Raw genomic sequence first — 26,442 nt, 5'->3', positions numbered from 1 at the left:
CATTGTTTGCTTCAGGAGTCAGTACAACACATCTTTTTGAGCAAGACTGCAATAAATCTCAAGGCAGATCTTGAATCTCATGAACAAACAAGCTTATCAAAGGGTTTAGTAAATGGCTGATAAAATATAAAGGTTGTTTTTTTTTCTTTTCAGGAATAATAAAACTTGGGAGGTGGAATCCCCTTCCTCTCAGTTATGTGACTGATGCACCAGATGCAACAGTAGCAGACATGCTACAAGATGTCTATCATGTTGTGACATTGAAAATCCAATTACAAAGGTGGGTGTTTCTGAACATCTGTCCTTCTCTATTCTGAGCTGCTCTGTCGATTACAGTGTTACTACAAAGATTAGCACATCCTGTCTTCATTAATTTATGGTCTTTTGATGAAATGAAAAGAAAAATGAAGAGAAGGGTGGGTCACCTGTCTGCTTTTTGGAGTGTATTCGAACTAATTTTGTATGTTTTCTGAAGTAGCAATATGGTAGCAGAGAAGATAGGGGCAGAAACTCAATCAAGTAAATATATGGGGCCTTTAAAGGCAGATCTTTCCTCAGTCTCCAAATTTAATGGATTCTCGAGGCCTTATTGTATCAAAAGAAAAGAAACTCCTTGCCTTTTTCCAGGGGCTGCACTGTGAGAATCGAAGTCTTCTGATGACAGTTGCTGAGATGGAGAGGAGGGGGTTTTGTTGACTTTCCTTTATTCTCCAGTGGTCTTCCCAGTGAAAATGCAAGAAGATGAGGAAGGGATGTGTTACTGCAGCTTCATTTGCCATTTGGAAAATATTTTCCCGCACTGAATGCTAGTTCTGATTGGAAAAGCAAAAGCTCCTGACATTTTTATACTTACTTGCCCTCCCTTCCCCGCAACTTTTTCTCCCCCTTTCTCTCTATTGGCTTTCAAAAGAGTCCTCAGATAGTTACTGATGTTTACATAAGGAGTTGTGGCAGGTCCCTGACAGTGCACAGCCTACTCTAGACCTGCTTGGTAAGCCTGCATTGTGCAGTCTGCTGTAGCTCTATGGCCAGGACACATCAGAGGAAAGAGAGGCAAAAATAACAGACAGCCTGGAATAATTTGCCCACAATTAGTTGCAGCTCGACTTGAACAGAAGAGGGGTACACTGGGACCTGTGTCTGTGTACTTTGGTGGCAGGTACATACCCTCCAACTGTTCAGTTCGGTTTGGAATTTGGAAATAGTTGGTGCCTCACTGACGTTAACCTCCCAAACAGCAACATTTCTTTCTTGTTACATCTCTGATGGGGCTTGAGTTTCCAGTTCTCGCTAACAGGCATTTTCTTGCTTTTATATACTGTTATAATTTCTCAGCTAGACTGCATCTCTGCATCATAGTTGTAAAAGAGCATCCAGAGCCTGTAGCCACTATAAAACTGAAGTGCAGTAACTCATATCCTCAGAAGTGTGAGCTACCAGGAGTCCATCCAGCCTATTGTCACAACTGCATTACTGGAGGGTATCAGCTCAAGATCAAGGTCTCATTCTTTATCTTCAAAGTGCTTGAATGCCTGGATGCCATGTAAATAAAAGATAGCCTGTGTCTTTGAGATAAAGATGGTCATTGACTACTTGAACTCCTCAAGCACAACTGAACTTTCAACTCTGAGGGTAAAGCCGACCTGTATAGGCAGAAGGCAGAACCACCTCAGGGGTTGATTGAAGAGCATACATTAAGTTCCTCAGGCACGAATAGCAATGATAAGCTTCTCCCAGCTTTCTGATGTGCTTCTCGGGTCAGTCCCCATGTATGTAGACACAGACGATGAGCTTGTTAAATTAAAAGAGGCACGAGGCACATGGAGACAAAAGCTTCACTACATATGCAGTTCTTGTAGAATGAAAGTGAGAATGAACTACATGTGGCAGATGTTGGGCATATGGCTTAATGTGTTTCTGAAAGGCTATCAGATACTTCAGCGAAGAGGGCAGTATAAGAACCTGTATAAAATAAAATTAAATTTTCAGACTGTCTGCTCAAGGCCTGGCCCCTACACAATGCGGGCCCTTACTGTGTAGTGATTTTGTGAATGACAGTGTGGCATATATGTTTATTTTTTTATCCCAGCGGGTATCTTTGTCTGGAGAAGATGACTTTATCCAGCCATTTCTTGGGCTTGCTTTATGCAGTTTCTTTGCTGTCCACCAGGCCCCAGAGGGAATAGTTATGCACACAGATAATATCATTGTAGAATTAGCTGCTGTTCCTGCTATGTACTGTTATTCTTTTAGTTAAACTACACATCTTCTGGGAGTTGAGCTTGGTGGGGAGGGGAAAGGGGAGAAACACCTTGATGGGCTGGCTAAGCGGGAAACTCCAAGGTTGTGCTCACTGCTTAAAGGTCTATGGCACTTGTACACAAAGAATAAGCATCTGTGAGGGTGATGGTTCTATCTACTTTTTGCTTTTTGTTTTAACAGTTGTTCAAAGTTGGAAGACTTGCCAGCAGAGCAGTGGAACCACGCCACAGTTCGCAATGCCTTAAAGGAACTGCTCAAAGAGATGAATCAGAGCACATTAGCCAAAGAATGCCCTCTGTCACAGGTCAGTGTTTTTAACAGGCTTAGGGAAAGCCAGACTTACAAGATCTAAAGTTCATATTTGTTCAATAAAGGGCTTAGTCTAAACAATTCTATAAATATCAAATTGATTTCTTGTTTTCTTTAGAAAGGAGAAATTCTAATTAATATGAAAAAGAGTATCTTTATACCCTGTTTACTTAGTGGGTTACCAGGTGGAAATTATGAATGAATTGGTTGATTTTTATCCTGCTGTTCAGAAAGATGTAAATTCTTCATTCTAAACCTTTTACAATAGGACTAATGATCCTCAAATGCAAGATTTGAGCTGCTTCTTCCCACTAGCAGAGGCCTGCCTCTCCCACTAACCTGTAGGTAGCTCTCATCACCCTCCAACTATGATAAAAAGTATGCTGTTTTAACAGTTGTGCCCCAGTTTCTAGGAGACAGCAACAAAAAATGTATATGTAATTATGTTAAAAAAAAGAACAAAAACTCAATCTCATTCTCCATGACTGCTTTATAAACGGCAGTGATGTCATGTCTAAGACACAGGTTCCTAACAGATATCATGAGTTCTGTTTGTACTTCAGATTGTCATAACAAGAGATTCATAAAATTTTCATCACTGAGTCCTCCTTGCCTCTCAGAAAAAACAGGAAAACACTTCAGCACCCAGACCAAATAACTTTACTAGGAGTGAAAAATATGTTACCTTCTAAAAACTTTATTAGAATCATAGGTTAATCTATCTGTTGTATCTTAAACAAGTCAAAACATCAGTAATCCCTGTTTGCTAAAAATCTGTTACTTTGCTAGCCTTTATCCAACATTTTTTCTCCCGCGGTTGCCTGTCTTGCATTGCACTGTACACTCATCCTGCAATTCATGATCAAAAGCCTCTGTGAGCCAAGATAATTCTTTCTGTGTATAACCAGCACAAATTTGCCTCACTGTGTTATGATGCAACTCCAGGGAAAGGTCTTCACAATTTAGGTCTTCACAATTGAGAGGAATCAGGTTCTTCATCTTCTTTAGCCGTGCTGGATCTGCAGAACTAACAGGAATGGAAAGGCTGTGTAAGGAAAAGCCATGTAACTTGCCTTATTTACTAGAGCAGTAGCAGTGACTCCAGATATGCACAAGGGTGTAAGTGCATTGAGCGCGACAGTATTTTTCTTTTCACACAGTTTAAGTGTAATTTCTTTAAATAGAATTATCTGTGGAATCTGGTCAGCTAATGTTGATTGCAGCATATGGATGTCCCTGCCCAGTCTTCTTCAATATCCAGTATAACTAAACTATGCATCATTTCATATGCAGAATTCATTTGTTGTCTGGGTCTTTTTCCCCACACTTCCTAGTTTCAAAGCCTACCAGCTGGAAATGCTGCAGTTGGTTTACTCCTTCTATAGTCTCAGTCTGAAATATATTTACAAAATTACTGATGGCAGGACTGTAGCAGCAAAAATCCTTGCCTCAATATTTATTTAATGGACAGAGCTAAAAAGAGATCCTTCTGTAGAAACTGAGCTTGCATACTTTTAAGTACAGGTGTAAGTGACCTTGAGTAGTGACTAACCCTTGAACCAGGACTGCAAGAATGTGGCTTGTATTATTATTGTTATTATTGCCATAAAAAGTTTCAGTGTCTTTTGTTTTGGTTCACAAAATGCAAAAGATACAACGGAAGGTTGTATAGGAGCTGTCTATTACCATCATCTGAATATGCCTCTAATACAATTCCTTCTCCCAAATCAGTTTTAAAAAAATATCGTGCCAAATGTGAAATGTCATTACAACCCCCTTGTGGTTAATATATTATTGACAGCAGCAAATTGCAGAGTGGTCTCTTAGGAGTCAAACTGCAGAGTAAATGCTGCTGTTTATTAATGTGTTCACAGTGCTCAAGTACAGCAGTGGAGAGGGGCAGCGTGGGGAGCTCTCGCTCCCACTGGCAACAGTGCTCTGTCTCCTGTTCTCGGTGCCCAAGCTCTCCATGCAGCCCAGATGGGGATTCTGATTGCCACTAATGAGAAATGTAATCATTCACTTTGATTTAAAATGGTTCTGGTTTTTTTCTGCTAGGTGTATTATGTGGCTGCAGCTTAGCTACCCTTAGCATACAGCTCTTTTTCAAATAAATCCTAGCTAACCAAGTTGGGGAGAAGGAGGGTAGGTGAGGGGAGTGTGTGTGTCAGAAAGAAATCCAATTATTTCAGCATTTCCATCTTCGCATAGAGACATCTGTCTTTCCTGTACATTGTATAACTCATTTCAACACTGACCGTGAGTTTTGTCCCTTTGTTTGAGCAAGATTTCTTGGGATGTGAGCATGTCCCATATTTTTCTCCTTGAACTTACTGCACTGGATTTTTTTTTTGTGTGGAGATTTTTTAGGGCCTGGTCTAAGTAGTTTTCATTCCATGTGGCTGTCATGGCCACACATGTACCAGACATATCTGTTACTTCATATAGTCTATTCTTTCTTTAAGGATTTTCCCAGAAAAAATAGGCTTTATTTAGAAATTTGCTTTTTTTTTTTTTTTTTTTTTCCCCCACCCTCTTCTGAATGGATATTTCCTTTCTGCAGACTTATCAAGATTCCTAACAGAAATACCCCCAGGATTCCTTTCCATTTAATAGTGAGGATATGTAGTTTGACAGTTGTTATGGTTCCATCCCCTGCTCTACTGTCAGTGGTTGATTTACTATTTAATTTAAGCTTTGCTTTCTCAAATAAATGTTAATGGGTTAAATATATTTTGTGATATTTAATAGCCCTACAATTTCAGTAATATTGATTTATTCTAGAACTAGAGGATTTGAGGGAGGGAAAAAAAAAGAGGAAAAACCAAATTGTTGTGTGGACAGAGCTAAACAATTTCCCCATCCTTCCTTAGCAACTAGAAATTTAACTAAAGTGACTCTAAAAGAAAGCAAGTTAGTTCAACTTTGTTCAAAATCCTTCCTTAGCAGAGGCTACCTCCATGTCAGGCTTTCAGAATACTATTGCTTGTTAAAATGACTCAGAGCAAGGGAGGATTTATGGGGAGGGAATTGCTGCTGACTGCCACAATGCTAGGTTTATGTCTCAAAATATTGATTCCAATTAGAAAATTGAATCTCAGTTTTAGAAATCGAAGCTGTCACTTAAAAAGGCTCTTACTTCATAGCCTTCAGACTCTACTGCAGCGCACCGTAGCAGCATTCGAGTGGAAAAGTTCAAGTGAAAAGGCAGAAGAGCCTCTTTACTGAAAGTGAAATTACCTGTTGAGAACTGAATCTGCACCCACCTAGTTATCTCAAGTCTCTCAGTTCTGCTCACGTTTTTTAAGTCCCCAAAACTGTTCAGGAACAGCTGGAGTCCTGTGATAGTGCAGTGAATTGGGTTGGAAGGCTGGATAAATCTGGAAGATGTAGGGGATGTTTTTGTTTTTAAAGCATTGTTAAAATTGAGTAAGCCAATGCATAAACGGTGTAGCTTTCCAGAGATGGCCAAGATCCTATTTTGCACAAGAGCCTGCAGGAGCTGGTGGGCCAGAGCTTGAACCTACAATAAATAGCTTGTTTGAGCTCTAAGATCATCCTTGCTCTCTCGTCTCTGTGCAGAAAGGTCATACAATGTGTCAGGTGCTTTTTCTGAGCTTTGAGGGCATAGGAGGAAGTGAGGGAGGAGGAAGGAGGGCATAAGGAAAATCTGATTTCTGGAGAAGCTGAATTGGCTCCCATGTGTTAATGGTTTTAGATTGCCTTTCCTTGCTAGAAATTTACATGTGGTGGGAATGACTTACTCCTGGCAGAGTTCAGAGGGAGGAAAAGGAAAGCAAAATGTTGTTGTTAAAAAAGATGCCTCCTCTATAGAATGGATGAAGGGAGGGGAAAAAAATAGAAAGGAAGAACTACCAGTAACCAGGCTCTTTCCCACCCTATGGTATCCCAGATAAAAAGTATCATATTTATGGGTATTGGGTGCTGCAAACAAATCCACTTCTCTATGCTTCAGCTGGCTTGTACTGAGAGTCACTTAGGGGGAATTCACGAAGAGTAGAGAGGGGTATTAGTTAAGCAAGTGATATTTTAGGTTTTTTGAGCTTTTTTGTGGTTTTTGACTGTTCTGTATTGCAGTATGCATAGTTCCCTTCACTCTGAATGACACACTTAATTTCTCTTTTGGGTGATTTTTCACACAAGGGCTAATCACATGTTTCTATAAATTATATTAATTTAACTTATTTGCCTAACTGTTGTTCTGCAGCGAATAGCACGGATGTTCTCCGATTCTTGGCTGTGTGGTCTCACTGCATTTGGAAGCAGAACAGAGACATCTGAAAAGCATTATTTGGATTATGCATGCTGGAGCATCTAATCTTACCTTTAGGATCTGGTTCCTAAATCATACTTGTTCTCACCCGGTGCAGTAAGCATGTATTCACCAGCATGACACTGCTCGTTGTTATGCAACTGCAGTTTAAATATTGTAATACGACAAGTACAAAGTAAAGTAGAACTGCTGCCCACCCTGGGCTGAGCTGCAGGTCTTAGTCTAGGTTTGTACTGCATCTTTTTTGCATTATTATGCAAAATAATAATTATTATTTTCTAATTTTAATTATGACTGGGAATATAGAATGAAGAATGAAGCCAATTTTGTGTGCTCATCAGACACTTCTTTTGGTTTTAAAGTCACAAATGGATGTTCCATTGTGCACTCGTATGTCATTCACTTTCCCTGGAAAAGATTTCTAATTGTGCAAGATATTTTAAAACACTTTTTGTCTTTCTTTCTGTACTTCCAGAGTATGATTTCATCCATTGTAAATAGCACATACTATGCCAATGTGTCAGCAACCAAGTGCCAGGAGTTTGGGAGATGGTACAAAAAGTACAAGAAGATTAAAGGTAAATTGATTTTTTGTGACTTTCCAAGTTCTTGAACTTCTGCTGACAGTTTGAGATTATTTGTTTTAAGTAAAAGTGATAATAAACTATAATATTAGTGAATTTATCTACAAAGAGGGCACAGTCACAGCACATTTGAAATTAAATCTGATACTTTGCAAACAAGGCTGGCGTGAAAACACAGGCCACTTAAACATGCTTAAAATATCCCATTTAGCTGTGCTGAAAGATCAGCTGTGTTTTGAATTAAGCTAAAACATTTGGGGAAAAAAAATGTTCTAGTAGCTCTGGATTTAAAAGTTAAATTGCGTTGTAAATTACCTTAATTGTGTCTCATTCATGAAAGCTAAAAAACTAAGTTACATGTGTCCTTGCTCCCTGTTTTCAATACCACTAAGAATACTGGTGTTTCTGCCATGTTCTATCATGTGGTATCTGGATACTAATGGTATATTTAATGCCTGATTGTTAGGAGACATTGCTAAATAACAAGGTGCTGTACCCACTGAAGTTAAGGTGAAAATAGCCCATTGTTTATATTTTTTCTACAATGAAATTGTATTAGTTGGTTAGCAGTGAATGCCTGAGGTAGGTAAAATTATTCTACATAAGTTCATCCCACTCTCACCACTGAAATGTCTGATCACCTTCTAACAGTACATGAAGTGAAGTGACAAGCATCTGTCGTGTAGTTTGTTCTTTATTCATCCTTTCCTTTCAGACGGGACTTGCGTGTGTACTGGACCATTTGTCTTGGTAGTTTTTTTGTTTTAAAACACACATGTGCATTGAGCAGGGGATAGTCAAAAGCTTTTTGACAATACCAACTGGCTCCTCTCTCCCCAAAAGTCTATCAGCCTTGGAGATTAGCTTTACCTTGTGATAGATTTTTTTTTCATAATTTTTCCTCTCTGTTACACCACTGAAGGGAAGATTCATTGTCTGAAAGAAGACATAGGCTATTTTTATTTTTTCTGTCTATGATCCTTTCAGTGGTCAGCAAAATCATAACAGGATTCACAGGCATTATGCAGAAATAGGGTAATGTCCTGTCCTTCTTAAGAAGCCATTGTATTTGTAGTTGCATGAAGATTAGCATCTTTCAAAAAGAGAGTCTGCTGTCCTTTTCTCTTAAAAGGCTGGCATACATGAGCTATGAAAGGTTGCTTGTTTAGTTTCCCTAGGACAGACTAGAAATCTGCATAATAATACCATAAAGAGTCTACTGCTTGAGTTAGGAACACATGAAACAAAATTGCTTAAGATATCAGAACAAGTTCTGAGGCATCTGTTTTTCCTCTGCATGTCTGGCTTGTGTGGAGCATACCTGTAAGACACTCAGGCCTGGGCTGTTCAGTGATTAGATTTTCACTGGGGGGGGGGAGGGGGGGCAGGAGGGAAGAATGTTTTATGGTAAAATTATTTATATCTAGAAGGAAGATTGTTCAGGCAGAAGTTGGGTAACAGTGCAGATAAGGAAATGGAGGTGCTGCTTTTCATGTGCTAAAATGGTTTAGGCTTGAAGTAAAAAAGTTGATTGGACATTTTAGTACATGGTTACCCTTGTGCCCAACAAACTGGATAGTTTTTTCTCTCTTTAAATTACCATTGTGTCACTCAAGAAGTGTTTCTTCTCTCTAAATGGTGCCTTGTAATAAAAGGATTTTATTCAAAGTGTTCTAACATATTCTCTTGGTTAAAAAACAATCAGAGGAATCAAACAGCTTCAAGGTCATCACCGTTCGCTTTTACTTGCCGTTCTAGGAGAAGAGATGGGCTTTTTAAAATTTTTTTCTTCTTTTTTCCTAACTGGGCAAGGGTGCCAGTTGCAGAGGCACTGAAAGCCCTTAACTGTAGTGTTCTTAACTGTAGAGATGCACCTACAGCTTCTGAGTGTTTCTAACACACTGCTGTCTTCCACTTTCTTCCATTCTTACAGCATTGAATTCTTTAAGCTCTTACTTTTTTTACTTAGTAAGTGCACAGTTAAATTGTTAAGTGCAGTAAAAGCAGAATGAGACCTCAATCAAGAGGTCAAGGATCCAAACCTGAAGAGTTTGCCAGATAACTCTGTATCTGTGCTATTCAAAGAGACACAGCCAGTCGTTGCTGTTTGGAAGTGTATGTGTGTGTTAGCAGAAGGAGAAAAAGGAAGGTTAAGGTATGTGTGAAGTAAACACAAGCTGCTATAAAGAAGTTCAAGTAGTGTTGATTCATCAACCGTATGAGTGGGAGAGAAAACAAAGAGTCTATGGCAGGTACAGTGGTGCATGGAGAATAAACAGCCATGCAACTTCAGGGCAGTAATCTAAACCCCCTGGAAACAGGAAGACTTCTGCTCTTCTTTGGGTGGTTTCAATTTCTCATAATCTCTGTTTTCATGACATTTTGTTTCTTTTCTGTAGCCAGATATTCTTGCAGGACAGCTCAGTTAGTATGCAAAATCAGTGACTTGAGTTATATGGTTCAGTCATCACATACTCTTTCAATAATAATATAAAAAAAAGAACTTAGGTTTTCCATGCAGGTGGATGATGCATGAAGGTGGTTGATGCAACAATTAGTTCTTCAGGTTGCAATGTGGATAGATTGCATAAAACTATAATTTAAAGTCTTTGGGACCAGCACCCATATCCATGTGTAACTCTAGAACTGGTTAGTAGAAAGTAAAAGCAAAAGACAATTCACATGAGCTGTGGTGAACGCAAAATAGGAAGGGGCTTCAAAATAACTTTATTGACGTTGCAAACTAAATGCAGCCTACAGTGTTAAATGTGTTTCCTATTATCTACTAATGTCTGTTTTAATAAAACAGTGGGAACTAAATGGTTGCTTCTTAATCAAAACCATGATTTCCTAAACATAAGCCATGTGATTCTGTTACAAATTGCCACATATAGATCTCCTAGGTCAAACTTTTTTCCTTTCTCATAGAAATAAATAAACAGTAAAATAATTATACTCTCTGGAAGATCAAAGTAATTACAACTGAAGCCAGGCAAAAATAAAAAGTTCTTTGGAAAAAAAAATAAAATGAAAAGCATCAGGTTGCCAAGTATATAGTTAATGTTTAAATAAATGTAAGAAACTGAACAATCAATAATTTGATATCATTAGCAACAGATGTAAAAGCTGTACACAAATGGAATTGTATCAAATCTCAAGTAAACATTCTCAGTGTGCATTCTGTTGAACTCACCGAAAAGACAGCTAAACTATTTATGCTTGTAATTTAAAAAAAGTTTTCAGTTAGTTCAGCTCAGCATGGTAATTTTGTCTTGTGTCAAGACGATGCTAGAATAAAGTTCTGCTTGATTTTTTTTTTTCCTCCCACCCCGCCCCAGCCCCTTAAGGTTTTAAGACATTCACAGTTTACTCAGCAGCATGAGAGTTGGTATACAGACAGATTTGGGAATTGGCTGGTGTGAGGATGGAGGCTTTTTGTCTCCTCCTGGCTCTGAGCCTACCGCTTGGGATATGCGTGAGGACACAAGTGAGTTTATAACAGGATGTTTTTCCAGTCTCCTTGGGATCCACATATATATTTGAAGGAGAGCTTATATGAACACAGTTCTAATGGAAAATATATGGTAGTTGGGAAACAAAAAGCTTACAGTTCTTCAGTGAACTTTTTCTTCCCCTCATGGATGTCCATAATAATTTGGGGTGATAATTAGGCTATCTAGTTTATATTGTAATTTTGTTCAGAATATGCACCACAAATTAATTTAATATAACTATATGAAGCCTTTGTAATAACTTTTAATTTACTTTTTGAGGGATGCAAGGTGTTTTGGTACACAGTTGCGCATATGTGGTGAGGTTTAAGTGTGTTTAAACCTCCTTCAATGAAGAATCAGTCTGCCTTTTTTAATAAAGGTTGCGTATTAATTGATGGCAATTATACAGCAATGGCTTAGTCCAGTGGTTCTCAAACTGTCTTTCTCCTGCCCAGTCCCACGGGGTCACTCCTCTCAATCCGAGAACTGCTTCTCTGGTTTCTCTAGATGCTGAAATTGCCGAAGCTGGGAGAAAGTATTCAATGTTGCTGAAATTAGGGATTTGAAGAATTGTTTAAAAGGCTTGCATTGGTTCTTAATTTGATTAACAAATAGATACACAAATAAAAATAGCACTTTGTAGGTAACTCTATACCTATGTATATGTATGTATGGAGACAAGTATTTCAGAACTTGCCATGCAACTCAGATCATTGTCAAGGGATCAAACTTGTATCAGTTACCTACTCATTGCCCAGTGTTGTGGTTCGTAGCATTTAGAATATTTTTTAGCTCTATTTCTCAATAGATATATCAGTTACCTACTCATTGCCCAGTGTTGTGGGTTCGTAGCATTTAGAATATTTTCTTCACTTCCAAGTGTCTTGCTTTCTATTTTTATCAGAAGGGCTATCACTGTATCAGAATTCTTTCACAACTGAAACTCAACTGGTGTGAATTTTTTGCTTTTTGCCTGATGACACAACTTAGCTCGGTGGGAGGAAGTTAGGAAGGCAGAGGGGAGAAATACTTTGTGAACTTAAAAATAAAAAGACGTATTTTCTTTGTCTGCGTATAAAGAACATTTAATCTTTGCTCCTACCATCAGTGGCTGTCAAAATATAGCTTTCTGTGGATGTGGGTTTTGAGACTGTGGCTGTGTCTTAAGTTTTTGTGAAATGATGAGGCTTTTAAGTTTGAGGGACAAGGGCTCAGTTATTTCTATTTCAACAGATCAGGAATGTAAGAAAAAACTTCCATAGCTTCCTTAAATTGAGAATCTGCTTTGGCTGTTCTTTGATTTTTACAATATTGCTGATTTGTTGTTTGTGTGCTGTTTTATTCTTGAAAGTATGTTTGCTTACTTCCCATAACACATAGGCAGAGCAATCTTGTTTTTCTTATAATGGGTTCTAGAAGCTATTGTAGGTTGAGAGAGGTTAGAAGCAGGATTCAGAAGGGCTCCCAGCCTTGTTATTTCCAGGCTGAAGGAGCCTAAGATTATGGCATGGTGAAAATAACGGTGTGAGTCTTGGGAAAATTGTTGTTATTTGCTTTGAGGAATAGTTTTTAATTGTTCCTCTGAAGCAGATGTTGTGGAAGCCTCATGAAAAGTCACACCAGATCTTTCCCAAGTGTTTTTGACTTTTAAAACATCCTATTTATTGATGCATGTGTGTGTATATCTATCTCTCTGTGTAATTAGAGGGGTTCATATATATTCATATATGTATGTATATATATATGCATTTATAAATCTTGACTTTTTGCCTTTTTAACTAACACATTGAGGCAGAAATCTGAAGTTGTTTAAGAAGAGGTAATTTAATGTCTTGTTTGGATATTAATCGTGACTCTGGCACTAAACCAGTTATGGTCATTCAGGTCAGCTCTGTGGCTCTTGACATTACTGAAATTTTTCCTTTGCTTACTTTTATACTCCTGACTGTGTATTTATTGCACTAAAAATAGGACTTTCCTCACTTTCTTAAGGAAAAAGCAAAGAAAATAACATCATTCACAGGCAAGCTTTTCAGCATCTAGGTGACCTACATGTCCTGAAGATCGTCTCTGACTCAGATATCCTCTTAGTCTGTGGACTGCTGTGCTGTTTTGTGAGGAGAGTAGTTCATTGGTTTGCATTGGTCATGAGGAAAAAGTGGCATCTCTCTTTGAAATCAGTTTAAAGTTGTCAGAATTCAACAAGAGTTACAGAGCCCTTGACTGCTGTTTTCCACAGCCACGTTACCATTTTCTATTTCAGCGTTGTCCCTGATGTTAAGTGCCAGTTTGGGGCATTCGTGTGTGTGTATTGTTAAGAAACAATTTACCCACTGCAGTGTGTTCCAGGAGCTTTGTGAGCTGTGGCCCTCTTGGCTATTCCTCTCTGTAAAGAGAATTAAAACAGACCCTTTGGGGTTTTTTGGTTTAGTTTGTTTTGGTTTTTTTTCTTAAGCTTAACTTTTATCTAAAGTAAATTGCATATATGAATTTCAGCTTTGCAGAATGTCTTTCGTGTCTTCTGGCTGTTTTGGAGCAGTGGCTGTCACTGTTATTAGTACATGTGTCGTGGCAGAAGGACATGCCCGGTTAGCTGAATGCCATCTCTTACACGTGCATATGGCTGCAGCCGCAACCGTTGCTGCTTCAGGGAACATATGTCAGTACAATAAAGGTTGGAAACCTTTCTGTAGAGAAACTGCCTAGCCACTTGGCCCGTGTCTTCTCCCTGCCATGTGGAGACGTTATACCTTTTTTAATTAAGAGATGCTGACCAAACCTGCTCAAATAATGTCACTCAACTTGTATGGTTTTAAAATGTCTCCTGTTCCAAGTACAGTGCTTTTCTCAGTGAGGACCAGTCGTGTGCTGAGGCTGGGACTCCTGTCCAGCCACTTTTGAATTCTTAGTAAAGAATAGTCATCTTCATTTTCTAAAAAGTAAACTTTTTTTTTTTTAATCTACAGAATCTCAAAATGTAATCTTCATATTAAAAAAAAAATTATGTGCTGCTAAACAGTGACGTATTAGCTCAAAAGGAAAAGAATTTTTACAAAGTAAGCATTAGTGGAGATTAGATTGGAATGGGAGGAAAACCTGAAGCTTAGGTACAGGCATAAGCTATCCTGGTGTGAAAGCCGCAATGTGACTGTCTGATCATGTGGATTCCATGGAATACATAACTCTGAAAGCAGAATTGAATTCTGTTCACTCAAAGTATGTGAATAGTTTATATGTCTGCCTTAATGATGTTTGTGTGGTGTCCCTTTCCTTTCACCATCTCTGATGTTATGAGTCAGGAAGAGGTGCATGTGTATAACCTGGAGGGATTGCACAACTGACTGAGTATTTAGGAGGCTTGCACCTCCTTCTTGAGGCACCCATGAAAGGTTAGTACTTAAATAGCAGGACACAATTCTGTCACAGTAGTTTGACAGGAAGGGAGATATTTTTATATCAGATGAGACCATCAGCCCATCTAAACCAGTACTCTCTGTTTCTGTCGGACGATTTTGAGTAATGTTTGTCCTGTTTCTCCTTTTCCATTTCACCTGACCAATATGACCACATGATCACTAAAGTACCTTCAACATAATGCTTTTCTCTGCCAGATGGATCTGGCATGTCCTGTCTACAAACAATATTAACGGGGTTATGAAGAACTGAGTTACATACTTCTGTGTGCCCTCTTGAACCTGTACAGTAACCTAAAAATAATCTAAAAGTAAGATCATGGGTTAAATTCTTCTCTTCTGACAACCACCTTTGGAAGCAGTGCAGTCCAGAGACAACCCATGGGAAGAACTTACTATATTTAAGCAGAACTGACAGAAAACATATAAGCATCTCTATGTGCCAAAGCATGACTTGGATCTAGTCTTCAGGACAAGGGATGGAGGTCAGCTGCACAGAGAGAGACAGGAATGTTAGTACACTCTGCTCAGTTCACCTGAAACTGGTGCTGATCAAAGGCCCACTTTTAATGATGGTTCTTCTAAATAGAAAAATAGTGATTTGTGCTTTCATGGGAACTGAACGATTTGCAACACAACGAAGACAGACAATGGCCTTTCCTGTCTGTTTTCCATTAGGCTTGGATAAAGGCCTTTGCTACCCATCGCCAGCGGCCAAGCAATTCTGTATGTGCTCTATAGCTATTTTGAGGCTATTTGCTATCCTGTAGGAGTAGAGAAAGGGAAAGGTTTTAAAAGTTACAACTTCTTATCAAGTCTGCCTTTCCAGTCAACCTATTTTTTCTGCGGTCCTGACTGCAGGAACAAATGGCCCAGGCAGAGATCACACAGTGAATGAAGGCAGTGAACGACTTCGGGTAAATACAAAGATTAGATGTTGAACAAAAATGAGACTCCTCAGACCAGCCCTTTGCACTGAAGTGGTTAAGTGGGCTGTGATTAAAAGAAATAAGTAATTATCCTAATTATAGATGAAAAGATACAGAATTACCACTTAAAAGTGCCTCCTGTGCTCTGGAGTGGTTCTGTTATTTACAGAGTGGTAGTTCAAAATTTTGTAGCGTAAGCAAGAGGGCACCCTCTCGGTGTGGTGCAGCAGCCCTGTCTCTCTGAGGCGGACGGTGGTACTGTGCTGAAGAGTGCTCTGTCCCCCAAGCAGAGCTCCACAGTTGGTCTTGCTTCAGTGAGTAGGATGGTGCTAAGCCAGGAGAAATTGTGGGAACCTTTCTATCCCAAGCTATGTTCAGGGCACACTAGAGTTCACAGAGCTCTCCCTGCTTGGCCATGACCACTGCTGGTAATAGCTTTTATGATCACCAGGTTTTAAATAAGAAATAAAACAAAGGAGCAAACTCTGAAGCACTGGAGAACAGCCTTGGGTGGTGACATCCTGTCACAATTGAGGCATGGCAATTCTGCGGACTAGTAACTTATTACAAAACATTTCTTTACTAGCCTCTTCCTACTCTGGGGCAAAGTGCCCGTATGCCTGTAGGACTGAAAAGTTCAGGATTCACTGGGTCATGGGGTCCTCTGTGTCTCCGCTGCAGCGCAGTGCTGCGAGATGTGTTACACTCTTGCTCTTCCTGCCGCATCTGTTACTGTGCAGAGGAATTTGGATTCCAGTTCTGTCCATCAATTCAGCGCCACTCATAAGCCCTAAATGCCCCACAGGCTGTTTGTCAGAATGTTCCTATTAACAACTCAGTGAAAATAAAGGGTCAGGGGAAGGGAAGGTGGAGAAATAAATCTTATTTTAAATCTTTGGAGCTGGTTTTATTTCAAATGGAAAGTTGCATGCAGACCACCCCAAGTTATTGTGCTGTGGACTGCGTCAGCTGCTTGACTGTGCAAGGAAGATTTGCGTAGAGGTTAAGAGCATCACACAGGGGAAGGGTGCACTGGATTGCTTTTGTGCTGTATCCAGGAAGTTTCTGACTCAGTATGGAGTTGAAATACATTGACACACGTGGTAATCATTATAAGAAGAGAAAGGAACATTGAAATATGGCAATTTGCTGCTCCCATTCTGGGGATTACGTTGGTTTCTGACTGTTTGGTAGAGGTAGTGACATGTTGTAGGGTGTTATAGGGAAAATGAAGGGCAGATGCTGTCCTGGAGTGCTCCGAGAGCTGCATGTTGAGCTTGCTACAGTACCTGTTGTCCAGTCACCTTGAATCTGCCTACCTAGTGTATGGCTTTGGAAGGATGGGTGGCTTTGAAATATGGCAGTAACGTTGTACTTGTTTTAAAAGAACTCTTCAAGCAAAGAGCTGCAGAATCATATACCAAGCAGTGCAATGCAGGGAGGAAAGGGAAATGCTGCCATGTCTTTTGCTGCAGTTAAACTGCAGATGGAGGTGGGTAACAGCCTCCTGGTCCAGCTTTTGTTTAACTAGCACAGGCATTGCTAGCAGAGGAAGTTTGTCAGCAGTACTAGAATGTAGACAGCACATGTCCATGGAGCCCCTTCCTTCCCTGCTTAAGGTCCTGCTGCTCTGCCTTCACTGCTTTGTATTCCAGTGTATTCAAGTACCAGCCAGTTCATACAGGACTACAAGAGCTGTAAATGTATCCCCAGTTTGAGTGGAGCAATAGCAAATAAGGGAAGGATGAGGGAAAGACTGTAATGGGGTAGGAACATGGAAAATAGGGGATGCAAATGGAAAAACCCTGTTTCAGGAAGATCTAAGGCAGAACTTTGGTGTCGCAGCAGCTTTGTGGATCCTGTATGCCTTTTTTCTTAGAGCATTGCTGGCAGGCTGGCCTGTCTCCCAGGGCAGTGCCAGTCTCCATCTCAGAGTTGTCTCAGGCTCACTCCTGCCCAGCCCCACAGAGCCCTACCAATCCCTAGTTACCAAAGAACAACAGGGAATCTGATATGGGCAATGTGTTAGAGAAGGAAAGAGTCTTGAGGAGTTGAGTAATGCACATTTTTTCCATCCAACGTAACTGTTAATGGTAACCTTTTATTATTGAAGTAGTCAAAGTGACTAGAATCTGGTTTGTTTATTGGGAGTATGTGCATGGCTGTATAGTCTAATGTGATTGAAAAAGGAAACTGATAATAAGGGAAAAATACACCTATGGAAGCAAGTCAGGTGTTGTCTCTGTGTAATTGTAATTCCAAGTAGCACTGTGGAGATTAACAGCCTGGCAGCCTTTTCATCTTAAACTTTATTTTTATAGGGGTTTATAACTTGGCACTAAAGTCAGGAGTGGGTGGAAACTTGGCAAATGTGGTTCAGCCCAGAAAGCGAATGTTATTTATATTTATTTCTCAACAAGTTTTCAAAAACACTTGGTTACTGTTTTTGTGTTCTAACAAGTAGTAATTTGTTGGTTTCAGTGGCTTATTCTCTGTGTGTTTATTAAACTACAAAATAGTTTGGACTTTATTTCAGTTCTTCTGAAACTCCAAGTAGAAGGACTCTAGATTTCCAGGGGTGTAAATGAAGACTTCATGTCTGTTCCTAAAGCCAGAGGTATAGAGCTTTCTGTACCTGATTTTCAGGCCTACTGACATCGTGAGAAGAGGCATTTGAATAAGGATTTTCAACAAACTTAAATACTGTGTTATGTCTCTGTCAGGCTGTGAGTAAACATAGCAAAATGGTCATTTGCTGACAATAGTGTTTGTGTATTGCAAATATTGCATTGCATTTCATAGTGGAAGTATACTGCACAAATAAGCACTTAGAAAATCAGTTGGGTTGAAACATTAGCTTTTGTGGAAAAATGCCATTAATTTTCATAGAAATACTTAATTTTATTTTAAAAGGTTTTTAAAATAAATTATTTTCTAGAAGGTTAAAGATGTGGGTTTTTCCCTTAAAATAATGGGAAGAGTGAGTTTAAATTTCTTAGAAGAAAATCTTGGGTACTAATTCACCTAGTTGTAAAATACAGTGCTTGTGATGTTCTGGAATGACAGCTCTAAAGGTAGTAACTGTGTGTGTTTGTGTGTGTTCAGGGCATGACTCCCTCTCCAGTGAGAATTCAACCCTCTCAGCCTTAGATTAACTCTGGAAGGTGAAAAGAGCTGTCCTTCTATTAGAAGGAAGCAGAGAAAGTCATTAGTACACTGTCATCCTGAGTATTAACTATGTAAAGCTTCAAAGCTTTATTTAGATTAAGTTTTTAAAAAGAGTTCAAAGCTTTGTACAGTTGTTAATCATTACACAAGTTATAATAGTATTATGGCATTTATGAAATAAATCCGATCTTGTTACTTGCTGAGAGCAATAAAAGGGTGAGGTAGTAGTTTTCTAATTGTATGATAGGCATCCCTGAACACTTTTCTATCAGATCAATATATAAATGCCTACCCAATTGCATGTAGTAAGAGTCATGGAATCTACTTCTGATTACTTAAAATCATCTAAGTAATAGTTATATTTATTTACTTTTTAAACTTAATTTCCTATACTACCTTTAGCTTTGTAATATGCACATTTAGTTTTGCAGTTACACAAAAAGATACTGTAGTATTGCTGATGTAAGATATTGAAAAGGGACAATAAGTATCTATATAAAATTACAGCATATGCATTTGGTTTGTAGTGTTTAATTTTTGTAGAAGGGTGTCACTTAAAGATCATGCATCTTTGTTGTGCTAAACAAAGTGGGGTTTTTTAAGAGAGTGAGGCTGCTTTCTTTAGAGTGGACATTCATGCAGAGATGCTTTAAGGTTTCTGGACAGGCTCATAGAGGTAAGGCTTTGGATATAGGAACCATTGCTTTAAAATTTTCTCATGTATGTATTGCATGTATGGTTTTGTAGCATGCTGTCACACAAGCAGCTTGATTCTGCAGTAGTGCATCGGGGTGAATTGACTTTACCAGATAACTTTATCCACACACAGCACAAGGTTGAGTTTATGTTGGGAAAGATGGTTGCTAAATTTGTAACAAGAAGCTGTTCCATGAGCTTCACAGGAAATTATTGGGTTTCCACTGGGTTTGTGTGAGTGGATACTACATCAGGTTTCTTTCTTTCGCCTAGATGCCAGTGATTCTGAAACATTCACCCATTTTAAAAGTTACTCAGTTTGGTGACAGATTCAAAAGTTAGTGACAGTGTGAGTGGAAATGTACAAGCTTGTTTCTTTAGGAAATGCAGCTGGAGAGGATACCTGCTATCGATTTGACAAGGAGGCTTCCTGAGCAGTGGGTGACACCCAAGAAGTCCAAAATAATATTAATTATTGTTGTTGCTTTTACTTTGTGCTGCTTTTGCTTGTGTGTCTGTGAAGCTTTTATGCAAGTTCAGATTTGCAAACTAACAGTCACCTGCAGTAATCTTTATTCTAACAGTCCTCTTCTAAGTGCAGACTGAAATGACAGCAAACTAATTTTTCTCTTTTAAGAGTGGAAAGAGAAAACCTTTCAGACTATTGTGTTCTTGGTCAACGTCCCATGCACTTACCAAATATCAACCAGCTGGCAACCTTGGGAAAAACTAACGAACAGTCTCCTCATGGCCAAATTCACCACAGTACTCCAATCCGAAACCAAGTGCCAACGATGCAGACAATGATAAACCCTGGGCTCCTGTCTCCTCAGCTCAGTCCACAACTGGTGAGGCAGCAGATAGCAATGGCCCATCTGATAAACCAACAGATTGCTGTCAGCCGGCTATTGGCTCACCAGCACCCACAAGCTATCAACCAGCAGTTCTTGAATCATCCACCCATCCCTAGAGCTGTCAAACCAGAGCCATCAAATTCATCGGTGGAAGTCTCTCCAGATATTTACCAGCAAGTCAGAGATGAGCTGAAGAGAGCCAGTGTGTCTCAAGCTGTCTTTGCAAGAGTAGCATTCAACCGCACACAGGTATAAATTTCTGTTCTATAACCAAGAAGTGCTGAAGGGGCAAAGTTGTGGCTCTTGTGGGGCTGCATGGTTGTTGCAGATCAAGGCAAGAGGTGTGCCATAGAAGCAGGTCAAACCACCCCCCATTTTTTCCTCCAGTCTCTTTGTCAGGATTCAACAAGACTGTCAACAGTTGTTCCTTTGCGTTTGGTCACCCCTATGCCGTTACCTGAGCTTTATTCTCTAGCAGAAATTCTGCTCGTTAGAGTTCTTCCCCGAGTTCTTTCCACACCTGCCCCTGCCTGATGGCCAGAAAGAGGTAACAAGAGACTGTGAGAGTCAAAGGTGTCTTTGGGCTTCTGTAGTTTCCTCAGTTCCTTCCTGTGGTACAACTGGTGCCACAAATAGTGCCAGAGGCTACTGCCACAAGAAGTGTATAAAACAAGTGTGCATTGCCCTAAAGACTGACTGCTGAGAAAGTTGTCTGCCATACATGTTTGCTTTCATACATCTGACATAGGTTTTCTCACTCATGTAGTGAAATGCAGATGTTGAAATGGTCACATGATAGCGTCAGCTTAAGCCTAGCACCTGGAGTACCCAGGGTCAATGTGTGCTCAGAAAGACAAGCCATTTACATTTATCCTGCTGCCGGATACCATTCAAGGCATTCAAAGTATGATCTCTCAATTGTCATACTCTGTAACAAGGCTAAAGAAATGAAAAGTGTACCATATTTATGGAAATATGTACCATATTGAATATTGGTACAAATTTCTTTTGTGCAATCAGAGTTTGTCTTTGAGGTAAGCTTTACCAGCAAGAGAAAACAAGGGCCATGTGTGTGTGTCTCCTGGAGGTCTGTCCCTTGCCCCATACAGTGCCTTTGTCTGCTCTGCTGGATTTATTATTTTCTTTGGCACTGCCATTTTGGAAATGCCATGTTATGAGGGAACTAATTAAAGTATGGAGCACATTTTTATTACTTCCTGTCTTCCATTAAATTCACAAGATGTCTGCACTCAGAAAAAAAACATTCACTTCCAATCAACATGACTTTGAGTTCTGGGGTTAGCCTTGAGGATATCAAATGAAAACTACATAGGAATGTATGAGTATTTCCTCTTTAAAATGCTGCTTTTAATTTGGAAAAGCTTTTCATCCCTCTGGGATCATAACCTGTTGTGTATAAAGCCTGGTATAATCAAGGTAGATGGTACTGACAGAATGACATGTTCTGAAGTTGAGCGAGAGGTCAGCAGTAATGTTGTTGGTAAGGGTTTTGCCACTGTCACTGGACATGAAGCTCTGCGTTAGCCAGACTGGGAGGGCTGGGTTGGTAGTGCCTGAGCTTGCCGTTAAACCAAAAGCTCATCCCCCAGTGAGAAAGCTGTCATACAACTTGTGTGTTAAATAGACAGTCCTGCTATAGTATTTAAAAAGAGGCAAGATTTTGATTCTGTGTGTCTAGGAGACCCCAAGCCTTATATATCACTGACCAGACATTGCAGATTGACTTTCTAGGACAGCAGGGGAAAGGCAAGTCTGTGAGGGAGATCGCTCTGGCCTTTTCCTAGCAGTGGCACAGTGTTGCATCTGCCTGTGGTGTTTGTTAGCAGCCGCAGTAGAGACTGGGCCACACTTTTGACAGATAATCTGAAATCTGGACTAAATCAGCTGCAGTGTGGTTTGGGGGCGTGGGAGTGGGGCTTTTGTGTGGAATTCTTTTTCCTTTTTCCTTTTTCCTTTTTCCTTTTTTCTTTTTTCTTTTTCTTTTTCTTTTTCTTTTTCTTTTTCTTTTTCTTTTTCTTTTTCTTTTTCTTTTTCTTTTTCTTTTTCTTTTTCTTTTTCTTTTTCTTTTTCTTTTTCTTTTTCTTTTTCTTTTTCTTTTTCTTTTTCTTTTTCTTTTCTCTTCTCTTCTCTTCTCTTCTCTTCTCTTCTCTTCTCTTCTCTTCTCTTCTCTTCTCTTCTCTTCTCTTCTCTTCTCTTCTCTTCTCACCTCCTGCAGTGTTCTGGCATAGATCTAGTGGTTTTAGGACACTAAACAGGTCTTTGGGTAAAATGTGGTTTCTTCCCAACTTCAGTGGCTTCTGGCATTGTGACCTGACAGCATTTTCAAATGTCCTGTATGACTTAGGAGACCAGGTGTGTAACCATTCAGACTGGGCTTACTCGTTGGGAGCACAAACCTGAGCAGACATGCCAAGGTAATGTCCTTTGAGAAGATGCCAAGCACCTTTCCTGGGCAGGACTGTACCTGAAAATGGGATGTGATGCTCTGTCCTCCAACCAGTTTACATTTGAGTTATGGAGTCTGTAATTCAGGGTACTACTATCACTGATTTTGTCAGTCCTGCTGTCCTCTTGCTGACATTTATCTTAGGATGCACTAGCTTCTCTATCATGTGTATCCATCACATGATTTTATATAAAAGGAAAGAAATTACCTATTTCTTAGCCCTCCATCATAGGTAATACAATGTACTATATAGTCCATGACTCTGATTCCAGAACAGGCAAGTCTTAAACACCCATAAAAGATTTGCTCCATCTCACAGCTGTGTTTCATTAGTCTACAGGGCCTTGATATAGAGAACCAGTGGATCTTACATATAGTGCATCATGTCCCTAGGAGCTATCACCATAGCAAAAGAGTGTAGGTACATATTTATGCTTCCCTGTCCTCAGCTTTTAATTGCAACTTGAATCAATCTCCCCCTGCATCAGAGACTGTTTGAAGGCAGGCAGCCTTGCACTGCACAGTAGATGATGTGGGATGTTCCCACACACCCATGGTGGAAAAGCAACTCTGTAAAAGGCACATAAAGTAGAAGTTCAAGTCTGCTCTCACCACCTTGCATCCCCCCTGATTCCTCCAAGGATCCTCTTCTCTAGAGGTGCAGAGGCATGTGTGTTCCTCTCTGGAAGTGTTTGGGTTTGTTGCTTTTCACAGAAAGTGCCAGCCTTAGAAACTGGAGGTCTGTTGTTTCTCATAATGGTACCAAATAATAGATGCTGTATGCCAGCCAGCTAATAATTGTATTAATCACTCCATTATGGGCCACTGCTTAATCTTTCTTCGTGGTAGCTTTGTGCTGCACATTAGCCTATAATTAAGTATAGCTTCATGAAATATGTACTGTGAGGCTTGTTTAATAGATAAACTATTCTCTAATTTATTTTAAAGTCCAATGACCTACATACTCAATGCTGAAAACCTCCTTCTTACTAACATTATTTCTCCCCTGAGACCTTCCATCTGAGCAAATCTGTTAAATGAAGTAGAGAAGCTTTGGTCCAAACTAGGCTAAATCTATGGGAACAAATGGCTGACACATGTATGTGTGCATGCATGTGTGTGTGGGAAGGGGGACGTGAGGAAGGTCAGAAGAAGGAGAGGTGCAATTGTATGGTTTGTGAAATATCCAAATCTTCCTCTTAGAATTGGAAATACATATCTTAAGACAAGAACATTTGCTTATACCTGTGGCCATGTTGTCTGCACACATGAAAACAAAGCACGTCATCCTCTGTGACAAATCCCATGCATTTCCTGGGATGCAGGGCTCCCACTGAAGTCCCACTCTGAGATGGGACCAAACACCAGGGAGCTTCGTACCCACTGTGTGTACAGGGCAGCTCCACAGGGTGTTTGGCTAGGAGCTGGCTGTATTAGCCATGAAGAGAATTTCTTTCAAACAGAAAATTCCAAAGTAAATGTTATAAGATTTATTTGAAACTGGGTATGAAAAACCTTCAAAGTCTGGATGACTGATTTTTAGTATATGCCTTGGACTAATCTCTGTGCCTTGTTTTTATTTTGTCTTTAGAGAGTCACAATTTTAATTCACCATGCTGTGGAATCTAAATGCTTATTTATTCAGCAAACAGGACAGGTATAAGAGAGTTCTTAGACCCACAGAGACAATATAGTTATTGAAGGTGGTTTTAATGACACCATTTCCAATGAGTAGGAAATTCCTACACAACCTTTAAAGCATTTAACGTGGTTGTACACACTACCATGTTTGTCTAAGTCGATCTTGCCTACAACCTGTTCCTTAATTATAAGAATGGTGTATGTTAGAAAGACACCCGCTTAGGTTTTAATTAGCCTTCCTCTCTCCTGTGGATGCCAGCAGTGCTGCAGGTTTTAACTCCAGGTACCATCCTCTCTTGTGAACTGCAGTGACTCGCTATTCCAACTTCTCCAGAAGGTTATGTATGCCAAGGAGTGGAGCCAGGGCTGTTCAGCACTACTCCAGGAGCCTCATTGAATGGATATGATGCAGGCAGAGAGGACGACTGTGTCTGTTCCTGGCTTTACTCTTAGCTGGCCACCGTTTCACTCCCTCCAAGGCAACCAGAGGACCGACTGGCTCATACAGGAAAGAACAGATCAAGGGAGTGGAGAAAGCGTGCTGTGACTAAGGTGGTTAGTGGTATTGCTAGGACAAGAGGTTCAGTTTCTTGCTCATGTAATTGCATAGTTTGTGCCCAAGTTCTTCATGGCCAAGATCCTTGGCCTTGACTCCCTTTTGCAGCTCTGCTGGCCTGTGACCTATGAGTCGGAAATTTGCAGGCTCCTTGATTTGAATGTGTTGTTTACTGAATAATTTGTTTCCTTTGTTGGGACTGCTGCTATGAACTAATAACTTGCTAGTGGAAAGCTAGGCGTCCTTGTCTGGGTCTTAAAAACTGCCTGCAAGAGTCTGAGTGGGTTTGAACGGAAAACAGAGAGCTGTAGATGAGGTCCATCAAACACTTGAGAGTTACATGGTCATACTTGATATCTTTAAAATTGAGAGCATCTTCATAAAGCATGTTTACATGTAGCCAACCTGTAAGCTAAAGTTGCTATTAAAACAGCCATTAGTGGAAGCTTTGCTTTCTATAAGACTTTGCTACTTCTTGATTGTATAAAACCATTCAATCTTGAGAGAAAAACAAGGAAAAGTCTACAGAGGGAGAGAAGGGTTTAGTGTGCAGGGGTAGCAGCTGTCCATTGTTGGTCTCAAACAGCCCAGTAGAAATCAAAGGGGCTCTCAGTACAGGCTGGAGTTCTCCCAAAATGCCTGCCTGTCTGAAGCATGAGTCTTCATTAAATCAGAGTGACTTCCATGTGTGGGACAACTAGAACATAGGTGCAGGGGAGGTGACTTGTAGCCACCTAAAGCATGAGCACCCTTCAGGTTGGCCAGCAGAGCTACTGTGAAATGGGAAGCGGGACAAGGTGACTGCTGGCCAAAGCTGCTACCAAGGCTATGGACTTCCTCCTGGAGGAGAATACACACATGGATTTTGGCCATCCACAGGGCAGAGTCCCTGTGCCGTCTCCCTCTTGCACTATAGTGTCTCCTAATACATCGTTCCAGTTGCAACCAAGAGGTTGTAATAACCAGAGCTTGTTTATCGCAGGTTGTAATCTATTCAGAAATGGGCACGTGGTGATGGCTACCGAAGTAAGAGGACTATTTTAAAGCAAATGCGTGAAGATGCTCTCTCAGATTTACCTTGTCCTTCTCTGGAAAGTTTTTAGCAAATCTGGAAGTGCTGAAGTGATCTGTGCTCTTCAAAATCCTAGCTGCAAAATAGGTCATTTGAATCCTGCTTTGCATAAGGAAAATGAACGTACTCTCCCTCCTCTACCTGCTTGCTGAGTGTCCCTCTTTGCTGCAGGCTCGTGGAGTTGCAGTCAGGACGGTTGGTCAGGCTGTTTGTAAGAGCCCAGGCAGTCTAAATCACTGGATCAGTGAACTGCTTCTCTCTTCCTCGGGAGTGCCCAGTGGACTGCAAAGCCTATAGGCTGAATGAGCATTTCTGTTTATATCTTTCTTTTTTTTTTAAAAAAGCATCTTCTTTCTTTTGCCAATGTTTTGACATAATAGCCAGAGCTAGTAAAATGTTTGGGCGAGTGGCCAGTGCTTGTTTTAGTGAACAGCGTCAGACACTGGAAATATCCATGAACCTGGGGCTTTTTGAATGAAACAGTTGTGGTGCCAGATACAGAGAGAGCTGGGTAAAAACACCAGGCACAGTCTGGCTGCTTGTAACTCTCTTCCCAAAGAGCACTGCTCCCTCCCTCCTGCCCTGAGTAGTGCCAGGTGAGAGCGTTGGCTTTCTGGCCTGCAAGGAGGAAGGCAATGCTTACCCAGCTTGGCTCCTGCCCAGTTACCTGGTGCCTCTTTGGATTAAAGGAAGTAACAGCACA

The 26,442-nt window shown here is 40.2% G+C and overlaps 1 protein-coding gene across 1 annotated transcript in view; it reads left to right on the top strand.

Annotated features, from left to right (window-relative positions):
• The window catches only part of LOC104521288 (DNA-binding protein SATB2), a gene marked incomplete at its 3' end in the record, with an annotated part of 70,039 nt that overhangs the window by 36,220 nt on the left and 7,377 nt on the right, over positions 1-26,442 (top strand). Inside the window, exons 3-7 of the mRNA XM_029083787.1 lie at positions 154-280; positions 2,443-2,566; positions 7,341-7,443; positions 19,504-19,510; positions 19,787-20,252. Coding sequence (XP_028939620.1) covers positions 154-280; positions 2,443-2,566; positions 7,341-7,443; positions 19,504-19,510; positions 19,787-20,252 — 827 coding nt within the window. The remainder of the gene's footprint in view (positions 1-153; positions 281-2,442; positions 2,567-7,340; positions 7,444-19,503; positions 19,511-19,786; positions 20,253-26,442) is intronic.

The sequence above is a fragment of the Antrostomus carolinensis genome, unplaced genomic scaffold (genome assembly GCF_000700745.2).
Source record: "Antrostomus carolinensis isolate BGI_N321 unplaced genomic scaffold, ASM70074v2 scaffold14480, whole genome shotgun sequence".
Classification (NCBI taxonomy): Eukaryota; Metazoa; Chordata; class Aves; order Caprimulgiformes; family Caprimulgidae; genus Antrostomus; species Antrostomus carolinensis.
Note: the sequence above shows the minus strand (reverse complement) of the source record. Positions and strands in the feature narration are given on the sequence as shown.